The sequence below is a fragment of the Cephus cinctus genome, unplaced genomic scaffold, assembly GCF_000341935.2.
Source record: "Cephus cinctus unplaced genomic scaffold, Ccin1 Ccin1_scaffold0504, whole genome shotgun sequence".
In the NCBI taxonomy this organism is placed as follows: Eukaryota; Metazoa; Arthropoda; class Insecta; order Hymenoptera; family Cephidae; genus Cephus; species Cephus cinctus.
Genome location: NW_014333171.1, coordinates 93,994 through 108,454, shown reverse-complemented (window position 1 = coordinate 108,454; position 14,461 = coordinate 93,994). Strand labels below are relative to the sequence as shown.

General features: G+C 40.3%; 2 protein-coding genes across 3 annotated transcripts in view; one reads left to right on the top strand and one right to left on the bottom strand.

Annotated features, from left to right (window-relative positions):
• LOC107268255 overlaps positions 1–14,461 on the top strand; it is an 80,378-nt gene that overhangs the window by 1,963 nt on the left and 63,954 nt on the right. The window lies entirely within an intron of this gene.
• On the bottom strand, positions 4,735–6,635 carry LOC107268258 (trypsin-1). Of its 2 annotated transcripts, XM_015740857.2 has the most exons (7): positions 6,503–6,635; positions 6,335–6,423; positions 6,168–6,262; positions 5,947–6,094; positions 5,751–5,867; positions 5,506–5,646; positions 4,735–5,389 (listed from the first exon to the last, which is right to left on the bottom strand). In XM_015740857.2, the coding sequence occupies exons 1-7, from the start codon at positions 6,549–6,551 to the stop codon at positions 5,234–5,236; spliced, it is 795 nt and encodes a 264-aa protein (XP_015596343.1). In that variant the 5' UTR covers positions 6,552–6,635; the 3' UTR covers positions 4,735–5,233. The 2 variants fall into 2 exon arrangements, with proteins under 2 accessions (XP_015596343.1, XP_015596342.1); XM_015740856.2 differs by having other exon boundaries at positions 6,335–6,632.

Sequence of the window (14,461 nt, the reverse complement as noted above, 5' to 3'; positions counted from 1 at the left end):
TTTTTTTTTTTTTTTTTTTTTAAAAGCTGGATTCGAAAAACAGTAAAAGGGGTTTTCCATTTTATTTGGAGAAACTTTTATATCAGTTCATGGATCGATCTTCATAGTAAGTGTGCTTAACGGGTGGAAGATGATTTGATTCTCATGTATTTATTATTCGTACCTCCTGTCTCGTTAGAAACTCGCGATGTTTGGCGCCTCGACGTCCGTCGATTTTACTCGCCCGAGCGTCCTACTCGAGAACTACTCTCAGCCGGTGCTTCGCTGCCAATTAAATCGAGTCCCTCCACTACACTTTTGGGAATGTTACACTACTATTAATTCACCGTGTAAATATTCATGGGTTGGACTCTATCTGTTATATGCACAAAAAGAAACATATGACATAGTAGTAACTCTACTGTCACTAGCCAGACAGCTTGAAGCATTAGACTATATAAGAACTTGTTCAAATGAAACTTAAAGTTGCGTTGATAATGAATAAACAAATTTGAAACCCCAAAATTTCGAAATGAAGTTAGTTAGATCTAGTCCGATAGTATAAAATCGATTTTCCATTAAATATTGAATCAATGTCTCTATCGATTATAGTATTGTTAACCAGTTTTAATTAATTACATGAAATACAGTCACGAATCCTTAATATTCCTTGTCTGTAAAAAAGCTATTTGTTTTTGTTCATGTTGTTGACAGAATCACTTCTCACGTTACGATCGATAGCTGAACGAGTGGCTCATTCGTTACTTTTATTTGGTCACTTCAATGAGTTCAACGATATTTCGATTGGTTTTAGTAAATTATCTTTTTTGTGGATATTGACAGTCCCAAAGAGAAATACATTTGCATCGCGAATGTAGCCAGCGGGCCTTTAGAGAAGGCCTGAACAGATTGAAAAGTATAGGTTCATGTGTTTATAAAATTTTAAGTTCATCCAATAAGATTTTCGCTTAAGAAGGGTAGAAATCTTCGTTCGATCTTTTCATCGGCACAATTTTGAATGATAGAGGTGTGACGTATTCAGGACATTTTCTGGTACATTGAAGTAAATTGGTCCCTTCAATTTCAATCTCGAATAAATTATTAGCTGCCTGACATTTTGGTCAGAAATAATTTCCATGAATTCGGGCTTTGATGCGCAGACACATAGAACGTCTTTTACAAGACATCCTACTTATTATAATAGGCACTTTGGTAGCCAAGAAGAGCGAACTCTATGGTAAAGAGTCGGAATGTCGACATAAATTTCCATAATATATTTCTAGACATCCCGAGAGGGCTTCTGTTCTTGGACCGAATGGTTTCGGTTCCTGAATTTCCTGAATCCAAAGTAACAGGTTCGGGACCTTCTTCCAGCGAGACTAAAATATTTGAGCCTGTTCGATTCCACAGATGCTGGATAGCTCGTTACGTGGATGTCCCTCAGATGTCCTATGCATGTCCTTTGAACGCGAATATTTAAATTTCTGACAAGTGTGATAAGCCGAGTATATAGTCATTAAAAAAGTATACGGTATACACAATTTACATAGTTATATAACAGGGAGGAGGTTATAAACGGAAGTGACGTCCGCACGGAGAATTAGTTTTACTCTAGAAGTTTTGCATGCTTTAATATTCTTTTTTTCTCCAGCAGAAAAAACTTTTTTTCTGCTATTTCGCGACTCGGTGAAGACGCGTCCAGGAATATTCTATGTGTGCGTGAGCCACTAGCAGTTCGTTTGCGAGGGTTAGCATATAAAATAGGAAAGGAATTGTTACCACGTTTTAGGGGAACGAAAGAAAGAAAAATGGTCAAACGTAGTGAAAGAAGAAATACAGCATCATTTTCAATTTGTGGGGTGAATATTTTAAAACTATTAACGTCTTCCATGTCCCAAATATGAGCAACCCTTCGAATGATTATTCCAAGCGCAATGACCTTGTCCCTCGTTAACCCGTCGTTAAGGTGCACTTAACGATCATTTCCGGAGCACGAAGTGTCACCGGAAATGAGCGCAACACGTGAGCACGGCGTATTGATCTCCTGGCGCCAGCTGACCTGCTATCCTGCCCTATTCTGCCCTACCAAAATCCAGCGACCACGGGGAGCCCTGTCGCCAGGATTTCATTCCTGTTTCTCTCCTTAGACCTTCTTCACTTAATTTGCCATTCTTTCAGGTCTTGTATTTCTATTACGCTGAATCTCAACCGTGTCCTTGGCGCCTTTCAATGAGCCTGCTACCAAATGGTTCGACTGCAGCTGAAAACCCATAGGTTAACTTTGGTCGCTGAAGTTTTGGGTTTTTTCAAAAACACTTTCGTAAGCGTTCCTTTGATTTCATGTATTTCTAGGCATTTGCATTCAACGGGGAAACTTTATCGTGGGACTTCATATATTTTTCTGTAGTGAAGTGTCAGTAAAAAAAATACGAGGGAAACAGAAGAGCACTCGTCTGAATGATTTTAGCGTGTTGCTCAAGGACTTGGGAATTTTTCAATGGGTTTCGGTGAAGTTTTGTACGGTCTAGGTAGAAAATTTAACCAGCCGTATTGAGGTGCAATAACGAGCAGAATCGAAATTAAACCGCACGCGCATAGAGAGGCGAGTTATAAATGACTGCAACAAACACAAGGGTGAAATGAAATACAATCCGTTTGGCGGTTCCATCATTTTATACTAAATCTCCAATCGCATCCGAGATCCCTTACAAACAGGAATTTCTAAAATAGAATCTGTGCTTACAATTTTTAAAATTACATTGAAAAATTATTCTCCCAGTATTATTTTCCTTCGTCTTTCATAATTTACAATTATTATTTTATTTCATTAGGTATCACGTGACAACAGAGTAGCAATTTTCATTGTCATGGTTTTACATAATACCAGTTATCAATTGTTATGACTGGCATTGTACTTTTATCCAGCCATATCTATATGCTGACTTGCATGACGAGCCAGATTCTAAAAAGTAACTTAGTCGAAGTAACAGTAGATCGAGTCTTGATATTCTGCGATACGCGTGTAGATACTTGGATATCGAGGATACAATTCTAGTGACCATTAAGCCCGCCAAAATAACCCTATAGATAAAACAGATTTTCTGGTTATTCGTTCCTGATACTTTAGCGACCACGAAATTCAATGGAAGAAAAATGTTTTTCTCTTTCAAATATCTATCAATGAAACTTTTTCGACAATCCAATAAATAGGTTGACTGGTTTCCTTCGAATTTCTGGTGGAAATAATCGTATGTGGATAGAAGTGAATTTTTATCTCGGTGAAACGTTTGGAATCGGTTCCCTCTTCTTTTTTTTTTGTTTTCTTTTTTTTATATGCTTCGCAAAGAGGTAGGAATTGAAAGACGAGGAAATGGTTTACGTTGGGTTGAATCTATCTTTCTACATTTTCTGCAGTTCTCTTTGATCATTTTCCCACCGTTTGTCTATTTCTTTCTATTTGAACTTGGCTCTTGTTCGCACGACGTTCCAGGCGGATGGAATTTTCATATTCAATTTCGAGCAATGATTCCTTTCTGTGAGGAAATGTAAAAGACTATTAAGATAGAATTTATCTGAATTGATTCGGTTATTTTAGTTTGTTTTACTTCGCACTCGTGGTTGGGAATGTCTGTTATCTTCTAATTACCAATTCTAATTCTTATGGATATATTTTTCTTTGGATATTCAAAAAAAAAAAGGATCATTTTGTTCCATATTAAAAAGATATATTTGCCATTTTGTAGGCTTTATGTTGAATTGAAAATGAACAATTTTGAATGATTTTTTGTGCCCATAAATTTAATTCTATTAGTCCAAAAACAAATTGTATTCTTATTTCTTCCGCACTGTCAGCACACGCTTGACTTAGATTAATGGTACTTTCTTTGAACTTGTTCACTATGACTTGACTATAAATTTCAGTAGTTTCGCGTTTCAGGATAACAGGTATAACATTACTGTCGAATTAAAAAAAAAAACTTAGATAAATTTACCAAAATCGTATTTTCAAGAAAAAAAATGCCAATTTATCATAAACATATTTATCAACAGGCAAACTTCATCCAATAGGCAGTCGAAATTGCGTAAATTTTTTATAAGCTATTGACAGTTGATCAAATTCACGGAAGTTATTTTAAAGAAATAACTTCATCCTAATGAAAATTAATATGAATCTGCTTGGTGAGTTCCTGGAGGATTATCGTGGCCGCAGGAACAGCTTGGGTTGGCTTTGGGAATTCAGATGGTCGGAGCGAAAATGCCTTTATCGTTCACAGACCAGATTACCTTTACTGGAGCAATATCGTTCCTCTAGAAATCCTTAGGATAGTAATCTCCATGGTAAATTACTCCTCAGTTATAATGCTTGGATACTGGTACCCTTAGATCCAAGGTACCGGCGATTCTAAAGCTAGCAATCCTTTATGCAACCAATAAGATCGACAGTTTTTTGTTTTAAAATAATTCCACTCACTCATCACCCATAACGCGTATACTTCATTACCGATTGTGTATTCCACGTCGATAGTTTTGCACAGTAACTGATTTCGTGCCGATAACGAAATACCTTTCAGCAGAAACGAACTTCTGATATGGATCACGCGATAAATAGCTCTCCGATAAAGTGTTATAGTTCACGATCGGAATCTGGGTTGCACTTTGTAAGTGTATTCCACTTTGAAAATTCGAATTTGTTTGCTACCAAAAAGGCACAAGAGAAAAGTACTTTCTGGTGGTAATAAATAATTTATAGTCAGCGCAACCACTGGGTTGGAAATTTATTTCAATTCAACATGTTACTAGAGGTATGAAGCTAAACAAAAAAATGTTAAGTGACTATGATTCTCTCCTGATTAACAAATAGGGTCACTATTGCAACAGAGTTGCTCACGACACAATTCCACTTATTATATCATTAATTATTTTAACAAAGATTTCCATTATTCAATAATGCCTTGACCTACGCAGCTAGATTGGAATTGAACCCTGACCCAATCTTTAATCATCTGCGTGAGCGCAATTCCAGTCAGGTACTTCGTTCCTACGAATTACTTTGATCATCAAACAAGTAGTCCAATGCATTGACTTGGAATCGCACGTTGAAATATTATGTCAGCAATGTAATACTCGGAAGGGATAAATCAAGTGGGCGCATTTATGCTGAAGATAAATGAAATTGCAGGCAGAAGAGCAGGTGGAGGCAGGCAGCATAGACTCAGTGGAGGTTGACGTGAACAGAATCCCAACAGAGAAAGGGTTAACTATCGATCGTAAGGGCATTGGCCGAGATCCAACCAAGATATTTCGAAACTCTGATGTAGACAGTAGGGAAGTCCTTGTTGCCACAGCCGTAGGACCAGGATACGAGCCCGATGAGCTCATCTCGTAACGTTAATGGTCCACCGGAATCACCCTGCGAAACCATTCAACTACTCTAGACGATTCTCCCTTTACGTTACATTGGGTACTTTATTCCCTTTTCTTTAATTTTCCTGCTTCTCTTTAATCTCTTTTTTCTGCTTTACTCACGTTACACGAACCGGTAGCACCGTCGGGTACGTCGGCGCAGATCTGACTCTCATGGATTGATAAACCGAAGACTCCGTAGGCTCTCGCGCATTCTTCCCTCGAAATCATTTCCACCTCGAGACGTTCGAGTTTCCTTGAATTCTCCCGATTTTATGGAAATTACATGAATAAGTGAAAATTACGGATTCGGACTAGCTATTTGCGCAATTGCGCTCCTTTTTTTTTCTATTGAACTTTATTATTACCTGCAACATACGGGACCATCCGGATACTACTGCGAGATCGCCATTGTGAATTTTTATATTTTTCTTTGGCAATTTTATGGGGACGATATTGCGTACATGACGGAATTTCTTTATTACCTGGAAAACGGAGGGTGTATCGCTTTTTCTTAATTGGGTATCTGTTTTCTTATTATTATTGGTTATCAATACTTCTTACTTCCAGCAAAGCTATATCGTTCTTCCACGAATCGTTAGCATTGTAATCCTCGTGGACAATTATTTTGTTCACGTAATGCGCGCTTCGCGGAATTTCGAGATCGAATGTTCCAGCAATCACCTTTATCTTTGACGGTGTATCGATCAGTCTGAAAAATTGATCCATTGATTTTGTTTTTCTTGTAATCGATATACTGAACCAATACGAATTTTCTTCCTCACTTGTCCACACAGTGCGCCGCCGTTACGACCCACTTTTCATTAAGTACACAACCAGCACAAAAGTGAAGATTCCTTCTGATGTATTGCAAAGATACCTTGAGAAGAATGGACGATAAAAGTAGTTTAAAGGTTCTTAAAGTTTTTTAATCCCTTATCATTTACCTTACCTCGTAGGGTCTTCCTAGAATTCGAGAATTCTTCTCATTTCTCGTTAGATAATTTCTTGCTGCGTTAAAAGACACCCACAAGGTAGCAACTGATTGAATAGAATTCGTATACAGAACTATTGTATAATAAATAGAAAAAAAGGCGATTTGGATTTTTATTATTGTTACCATATGGAATGATAAGGATGAATAGTGAACAACGTGTTAAAAGATTCATGAGGATTTTACTTTAAATCAATCGCGCCTTTCACTCGACCGATTTGGACCTTTGATCGACCTCGGCAATTAGTCGAGAGCAATTGACAATTTGCCGGGAACAATTAACGCAACGATTAGAATTACGACTATGTCAAAGTGGGACATTAAATGGAATTCATTTGTCAAATGCGAAATGCTGTTTTAAAACGCGATATCGCGTATTGAATTGAATCTTGCAAGCAGCAGCAAACGGATCAGAAATAAGTTGAACCTATATATGGAATTTATTATATAACATGATTCATAAATAATACACGATGTCATGATATATTGAAAAATTATTTATAATGTGCTTTTGAGATGTCGGGACACTGATAGGACATCCTAGAGATATTCTTGACATCTTCCGGCTCTAAGTATGGTTATGGGATCCTGAATTGTATGTAACTTGTGAAGGGACTGAGAAGCAAACTCTGGGATAATTCAGTAGGAGCTGTGGCGGTCCTGGGAATGAATTTATCAAGAGGTCGTGAGTTTAATTCAATATTTCCTGAAGGAAAATTCACGTTGACGTCATTCCGCACGGGACATAAGCTTGCGGGAAAATCTTCTATTTCTGAATTATGAAACTCGCTCAATTTCAGGTTGGTTTAGTCCATCTTTGTCACAAGGACCCTTGACATCTTAGGTTGCCTTGCTACGTGTCATCGACCTTAGAGTTCATTCTTAAGAATACTGCCGAGACACATATCCCCTCTTACTTTGACGATTACCTTGGTTAGCAACTTTATCAAAATAATGTATTGTTCTTCATTTTCATTTTAGATTCACCAGAATGCCACTTTTGAGTTTGATGAATTTTTTTGCAAATTTTTATGTCGAAAATCAAAATGTCGATATAAAGGTCAGCTTGAGTAGGTGACAGTTCAGTGTGTCTGTATGCCATGTTTAAAGTAGGATTGTTAAGGCATTTGTTCACTGAAGATCACTTTTACTCTGAAACCGCCAACTACTTGAACTCTGACCTTTTGAGCTTTTGATCCACATAGCGCGCTTGTACAATGCTCGAGCTTTTTTCTGAGTGCTTTGAAATAATGCAGCCACTCGTTCCTACTGGAAGAAGTCGCTTGTGTTTCCGCTCTCCGCATCTTTTTTTTTCTCTTGTCCATCTGCTTCTTTCAATTTCATCAACGTCTTGCGGGAATCGTGCTCAACTTCAGCATCTCTCAGGATAACTAAGCTTTCGCGATAACCAAAGGAAAAGCTTAGCTACTTGTATCGATCACAGGTTCCTACTTCTACCGACCTGGGCAATCTATGCGGGTGCATATACCGACTGTAAGTCTTCTCACCTCATCGGTCGACTTTGTTCAGAAAGCTTTCGTAGATGTCTCTATTTTCTAAAAAAGCTCCAGATATTTCGAGAATGTTTACTGTTTGGTATAAATTTTACATAATTTAATCACATTCCCTGTTGGAAACATTGTGTGTTCCCAATGTTTCCTTCGACCAACACAATGGCCATAGAATATCTAAAAGACGTCTACGTTCAAGAAACGCGTCGTAAAAACGTTATTGCTATAATGACTTTGCTTACCAGTAACACTAATTATATTTTGGATAATGATTCGATATATGTTGATACGTACGATGATGGAGAATAATCAGAACCCAATACAGCCATTCAATTCCCCAAGAAATGGTCGGATAAATCCGTTCCGCTCATTCTGGTACTTCAAGTGATATTTGCAGCTACGTACCAGTACGGGGTCGGAGTCGGACTCGAGTTCCTGGCAATTCTATCAAGGGTCCTAGAGAACCTAATTGGCTGGTCAGCCCTTCAGGAGGAACCTGAACAGTCTCGGCATTGCGACAATGCAATTTACCTACCGTACTCGCAGAACCATTCATTCTCTAAATTTTGTTGCACAACAGTAGATAAAAATTTTCGTAAAAATAAAACGGATGCATGTAAACCTTCCCAATTATAAAGCGGATACATTGATTTCCGTGACAAAGTTCCGGCGAAGTAATTATTGCACGTAGAGACAGATACAAAAAAAAGCAATACTACCTCTGTATTTTCAACGTCACGTATTTCTATTCCGAGTCTGTAGCTACGTTCGTTACGTTCGCGTTTAGGTATCGTACGTACATTGGTAGATAGTCGAAGCGTTGGAAACCCCAAGGCGCCGTCTGATCTACCCCACGCCCTATCCCTCTAGCCTCTTTTCTTCAGCGTGTAGCGAGTTTCACTAGTTGTTTCTTTCGCAAGAGAATCCTTTCTTTTCTTTTCTACCATTGTCTTCCATGCATCCCGTCGGGATACCTTTGGACGTGTGTTTTTACCTCAATTCTCATACCAGAGGGTTGCCCCGTAAATGTCGGGACGCCCGACATCTTGGTCCTGGTGGCATTCTCGTAAAGGAACCGTACCAGCTAATGTTCGACTATAAGAGGAGAGACTTCTCGTTGAGTACACTTTAATGCGTCAAAGTAAGAAATTTTTATGAAAGGCCTAAATGTCTTTTTTTATTGCGGTATTTCACATAGGACTTTGACAGAGCTGTGTAAAAGTACAAGAAAATAAACTCCAGTAAGCTGCATTGACATTCCTATCTTTGTAAGAGAAATATTTTTCTTTTATTAATAACTCAAGTTTTATTCTGGTCAAGGATCCTTGACCAGATCATTTTGGACAACACCCTTTGTTATTACTCGACCCAAGGAATACTCAGTGAGAAGGGTGATCTCTCCCTTTGCTCAAGGGATGCCACGCGCTACCCTTCCCATAGCTGCTACGCTTTATTCATATTTTAAAAAACCACTTCTGTGATCTATTCGGCCTCGTTACACGAACGCGTGTGTCAGCACTCCCTTGGGAATCTGTGGTATAATAATGTTGACAGAGTCGACTTGGTTGCACTAGGCAACCCAGCCAACCAACCAGTCAGGCATCCAGCATGCGTCCCTTATCCCTTACATCCTTCATCCCTCGCACTCCAGCAGTCTAGTCCTACATAGCTGTATTCGAGATACTCCATCTTGTCTTTCGCTTGACTACAGCTTTGGTCCAAAAATAGTTTACCACGTCGCGTCTCTTCCATGTACCTTGAATTTACAGCGGAAAGGTAAAGTTTTGGTCAGACGTCAAGGGGAGCCTATTGCTTGCTACTTGCATCTTCTCTCTCATCAGCATCATCCTGAAATTGACAAATTGCCAATAATCCGGACAATGGCACTCGTGGCACCTGATACAAAGCCCGCGAGCGTTGGCATAAAGTGCCAATAAAGCGGGACGATGATTGGTCCTAGCTCGTAGGAGATATAGTGGCAGCAACATGGCGGTAATAGTAGAGGCAGCAACGTGGATAAAGGTGAGGGATGAAAAACGCGACAGTTTCGGGGACGTGATTGCTTTTGGCGTCGGTGCAGCTGCGTCGCGACGCTTCAAAAGCGCTTTCCTCCTGGTTTAACGTTACCAAATTAACCACCCCCTTTGGTCCACACTGTGGATTTCCATCTCCTTCGATAATCAACATCCCCTTCTTTTCCTAGACAGGAAACTCCTTTCTATCCATTCCTTTTTTTACGTGGCAATAATCCCTTAAAGGCTTCGAATACTTGAGACGTAAATTAAAAATAAATCGTATATAAATAAGGAGACGCAAAATTAAGTGATTCAGGGTTCTCGGTCCAGTTGCTACAGCCCTTGTCGAAGTTACTGTCTGTGTGGCTAAGACTGGTCTTCCGCAAAGTTTTCAACCCTTAGCGGTACCTGCGGCCAAGAATTACCAACGTAGATTCAACTAATGGCCGTCAAACTTTAGGAGGGTATTGTTTGAACCTTGAACCTTGGCCTTCCAAGAGAACCAATATTCCCAAACCAGAAAATGTTCTTTGTTCAGGCTCGCATAAGGTGCATCATGGTTTCGTGAATTGCTTCGTAAAAATTCTTGTATTTCTCAAGTGCGAACGAAATAAAAAGCCTTTAGAGCTTATCGTATAGCCTACATGTGTACCTACGCGTGCTTCTCTAGCCCTTAGGGGAATAAGGGCCTGTTTCAGCTGGAAGAAGGGCGACAACGTCTGGGAAGGGATCATAGGCGTCGGGACGCCCGGCGTCGCCCTACCTGTAAATCACACGAGACACTGCCAAGGACAGGCCACTCTTTGAAAGTATCTTCATATCAATTTAGGGTTGGACAGTTACTATATCTATGATAACGATGACGATTGTTGTTTTTATTTGATTTGATTGAATTTTCTTACCAAGTTATTAGTACGCCTTTCGTTCGCGTGGATACAAAATGGTACGTCAGACGGAATTGGGGTGAACGTGATGTCATGGGAAAATGGGAGAAGTGGCTCTTATGGGAAACGGAGAGAAATAATGTGTGCGAAGTGTGCCGTGCAATGTTGAATGGCGAAAAGCATTATGGCGATGGCTCATCAGGAACAAGGGTTCCGCAGAAGTCGTTCGTCCCAACACCTGGGTGCACCATTAAAAGACACCCTATTCCCATAAGCCACGTATCCACCCTTCTAGCTTCTTTTCCTGGCAAGGAAAACCCATATTAAGTGTCGGAGTAAGAGTGCCAGATTCTGCGTCCGTTTTGATTTTACAGGAACCCATAAATGCAAATAAAGGTACCTGAAGTCCGGATTTCAACGTTCCACTGAGATTATGTAAAATCGACTGGATATTTTTTAAATTCTTTTGGCTTAACGTGGACGCTCTGAATAAAACCAGATTGGTATGTATCAATGCGCATTAGGGATTGGCAGGATCGATGGCTATTAGCCAGAATCATCAGGGAGTCCACTTAAATTTATTTTGTTTTTTTTAAAACTTTCATTCTCTTGACAAAATCCTCTTTTCAACCACCCCATTCGCTGCTGCGTATCAGACTTTTATCCCTTATTAATTCCCATTCTGGACTTTCCTATCTTTCGACGAAAATCATTTAGTCAGTGACTATGGCAATAATGCTATCTGCTGAATTTGCTTCGTTATTAACAACTACTATAAAATCTCACTGCTTATCCATTGGCAGTACGTACGTGCAACCGAGTGTCGCACGATGCGTTTGGGAACGAAATTAAAAGAGACGATTAATAAAAAGCTCACGAGGTGACCATTGGTCATTGGGCGGCACGCAGCCGGCACTGACATTCGGTCCTTTAATTGCCAATGATAAATCAGCCAAATGTATCCTGCACGTACTCACGCACTGAATCTGATGCTTGTGTCCGTGTACGCATTCACGCATTAGCCAATAGCAGACATGGACTTACCACAGGAGAGAATATTTTTGCTTTCGCCTCCACAGCATCCCTTTGTACCTATTATTATGTTTCTGTAATGAATGCTGTAACGTCCGGTTGAAGATCGCTACTCGGTGGAATTTATCAAGTTACGTGAAATATACGTTAAAGGGATTCTCTGGAGAAATCGGTAGAAACACATAGCAAACAGCCCTTTACTGCCGTGCAATGATTACGTACGTCGATAGGGACACGCGTCGCGACGCAAAGCGTTCCCGATGAACTTTGACAATATTGGACCGCCTATTGTTGCCAAATCACATTGGCATTGTGCGAGCGCTTGATTTATTTCGTCTATTTAGCGGAAAAATGCTTTCATTTGCGGGACTATAGTATTTCTGCCTACGCACACCTGACTATGGCATGCTGTATACAATGTGCTATAGTGTGGTCACTGTGTAGCTTCAAATGAGCGATGCTACACTCACGGGGTGTGAAGCTTCAGATTATTGTGCCGGCCATTTTCCCTGACAAAAGCTCTTAATTTGACGATGCATTCGAATGACGCACAATGCTGCCAACCCCCTCTGGGATATAATGAAACGAGATAAAAAAACATTTTTCTCTTCCATCAGAAACATTTTCTTATTGGCAATCTCACGTTGTGGTTTCAATGGAAATTATGGGAATAATTCTTTCGCGGTACTGAACCCTTAATATATATTCTGCCGGTGCACGATCTTGACGATCGCTTCAATTCCGAATGTAATTAAGAGGGTTGAATTAGTTTTTTTTTTTTTTTTTTTTTTTAAGATTGCCTCACCAAACGCCATGGACGTGATCCACCGGCAGAGGCCGTGAAAGAATTTCAAATCGGATTACCAGGAAGCGCGTGGAAGAAAAAGGAAAGAGCTCCCTCGATTTTCTTTCGGCTTGTTTCGACCTTTTCATGATCTTTATTTTTCATCCCCTTTTTCCTACCCTCCTTCTGCACCTTTTTTTTCTCTTACTTCACGTGCCCACTAGCTTCGTCCTTATGCGAACGCTTCACCCAGCCTTTCGCTTATTTGCATTACAAATCCACTTTCCTCAGTTTGTTTTCTCTTTGCGTTTCATTAGATCCTCTTCTTCCGTGTCTTCTGCGGGCACCTTCCATATTTTTTGTAAATTCCCTTGAATATAAAGCGTACCCTGTTCAAAAGGGTTGCGATAAGACCCTTTAATTCAGGACCTTCGAATGGCTTCCCCTTTTACTTGGCAATACTCTGCTTATGAATCCTTTGCGGTCGCGATCCTTTCCCTAGGACCGCAGGGACGCCTTCTCCTTTTTTTTAACTAAAATTGAGATATGACTTTTTTGGCACTTTTTTGTACCCCAGTTAACTCGACCGCTTGGTCAACCTGAGTTATGGAGCTCGCGTGCTTGCTTCGTACATCTTCCTTCAGAGCTGGTACTCCACTATTTTATCTCGGCAAGATGGATTTATGTGAGAGAATCGTAATCTACAACGAATGTTTTTCACCCTTACGTCGAGGGGTTGCAATTTTCCTACTGGTTTTGATCGCATGATCTCCACGTGTTACCTAGTGGCTCTGGTGTTTGGCGTTCAGAAGATATTGAGATGCTTCTGATCACGAAGGATCCCTTTGATCCTAAATAAACAACCTTGTACCGACAGTAACAGCAAGAACGGACCACCCTGGACCATTAACCAGGATCTTTTGATTTAACACCCTTTCTAACCTCCATCCCTTTACCAGGTACACGTTCACCAGACACGTGGATCCTCCGCCCACATGACAGCTGAACTCTTCAGTCAAGCTTTCTATATTGATAACCAGTAAGGATATGATATTGACCAAGTTGGAGAGTTGCTTTGTCACGAGGGTGCATCCATTCGAAACCCCACAGTCCCCGGAACCCCTATGGACTCCATTCAAAACGGCGGCTTACCGTATGAATACATGCATTAAGGTGATCCATGGCAAGGTAGGCTTTACCATCTACACCATTATGCCATGGATATTGTGCGTGGATTTTCTCGAGATATCTCTGGAACGTAGCCGAATTCGCTAAATGGTAAATGGGAAATGGTAAATGGTTCTTGGGACGTGCAGACATAGGTATTTTAAATGAATTAACATACGTCCTCGTGACGCGGGTCAAGGTCTTGAAAAAAAAAAAAAAGGGTGAAAGAAAGCTACTAAGGCAACACGATATAAAAGTTATATGCCGTGACCTTTGACATTTTTTAAAATGATATAAGAATGCACCCTGGTCCGCTTTAAAGTGCGAATTGAGCCAAGCACCTATGTCTTAATTAAAGTTAGCTGACTTTTGCTTCCGGGCTGTTGTGCCCTTCGTGGGCTCTCCCGTCTCTTGGTCCCCCAGGGGTGTAATTTAGCTACCCCCAGACCTCGAACTACTTTCTACCCCCCGGTGATGAGCGGTAGGGTAAGGCGATGCCGTGGTAGAGTACGTGTCGAGATCACACACAGTGACGAGACGATGAGTAGCAGCTATGTATATAGGATATATAGTATATCTATATATTTTCAGTGTCTAGTAATTCATTAGTACTGGTAAAGGTAGCTAGGGCAGGCGGTACGAGTCTTGCGTATATAGTGGTGCATACGTACACAGTGTCCTCGGGGGGGGGG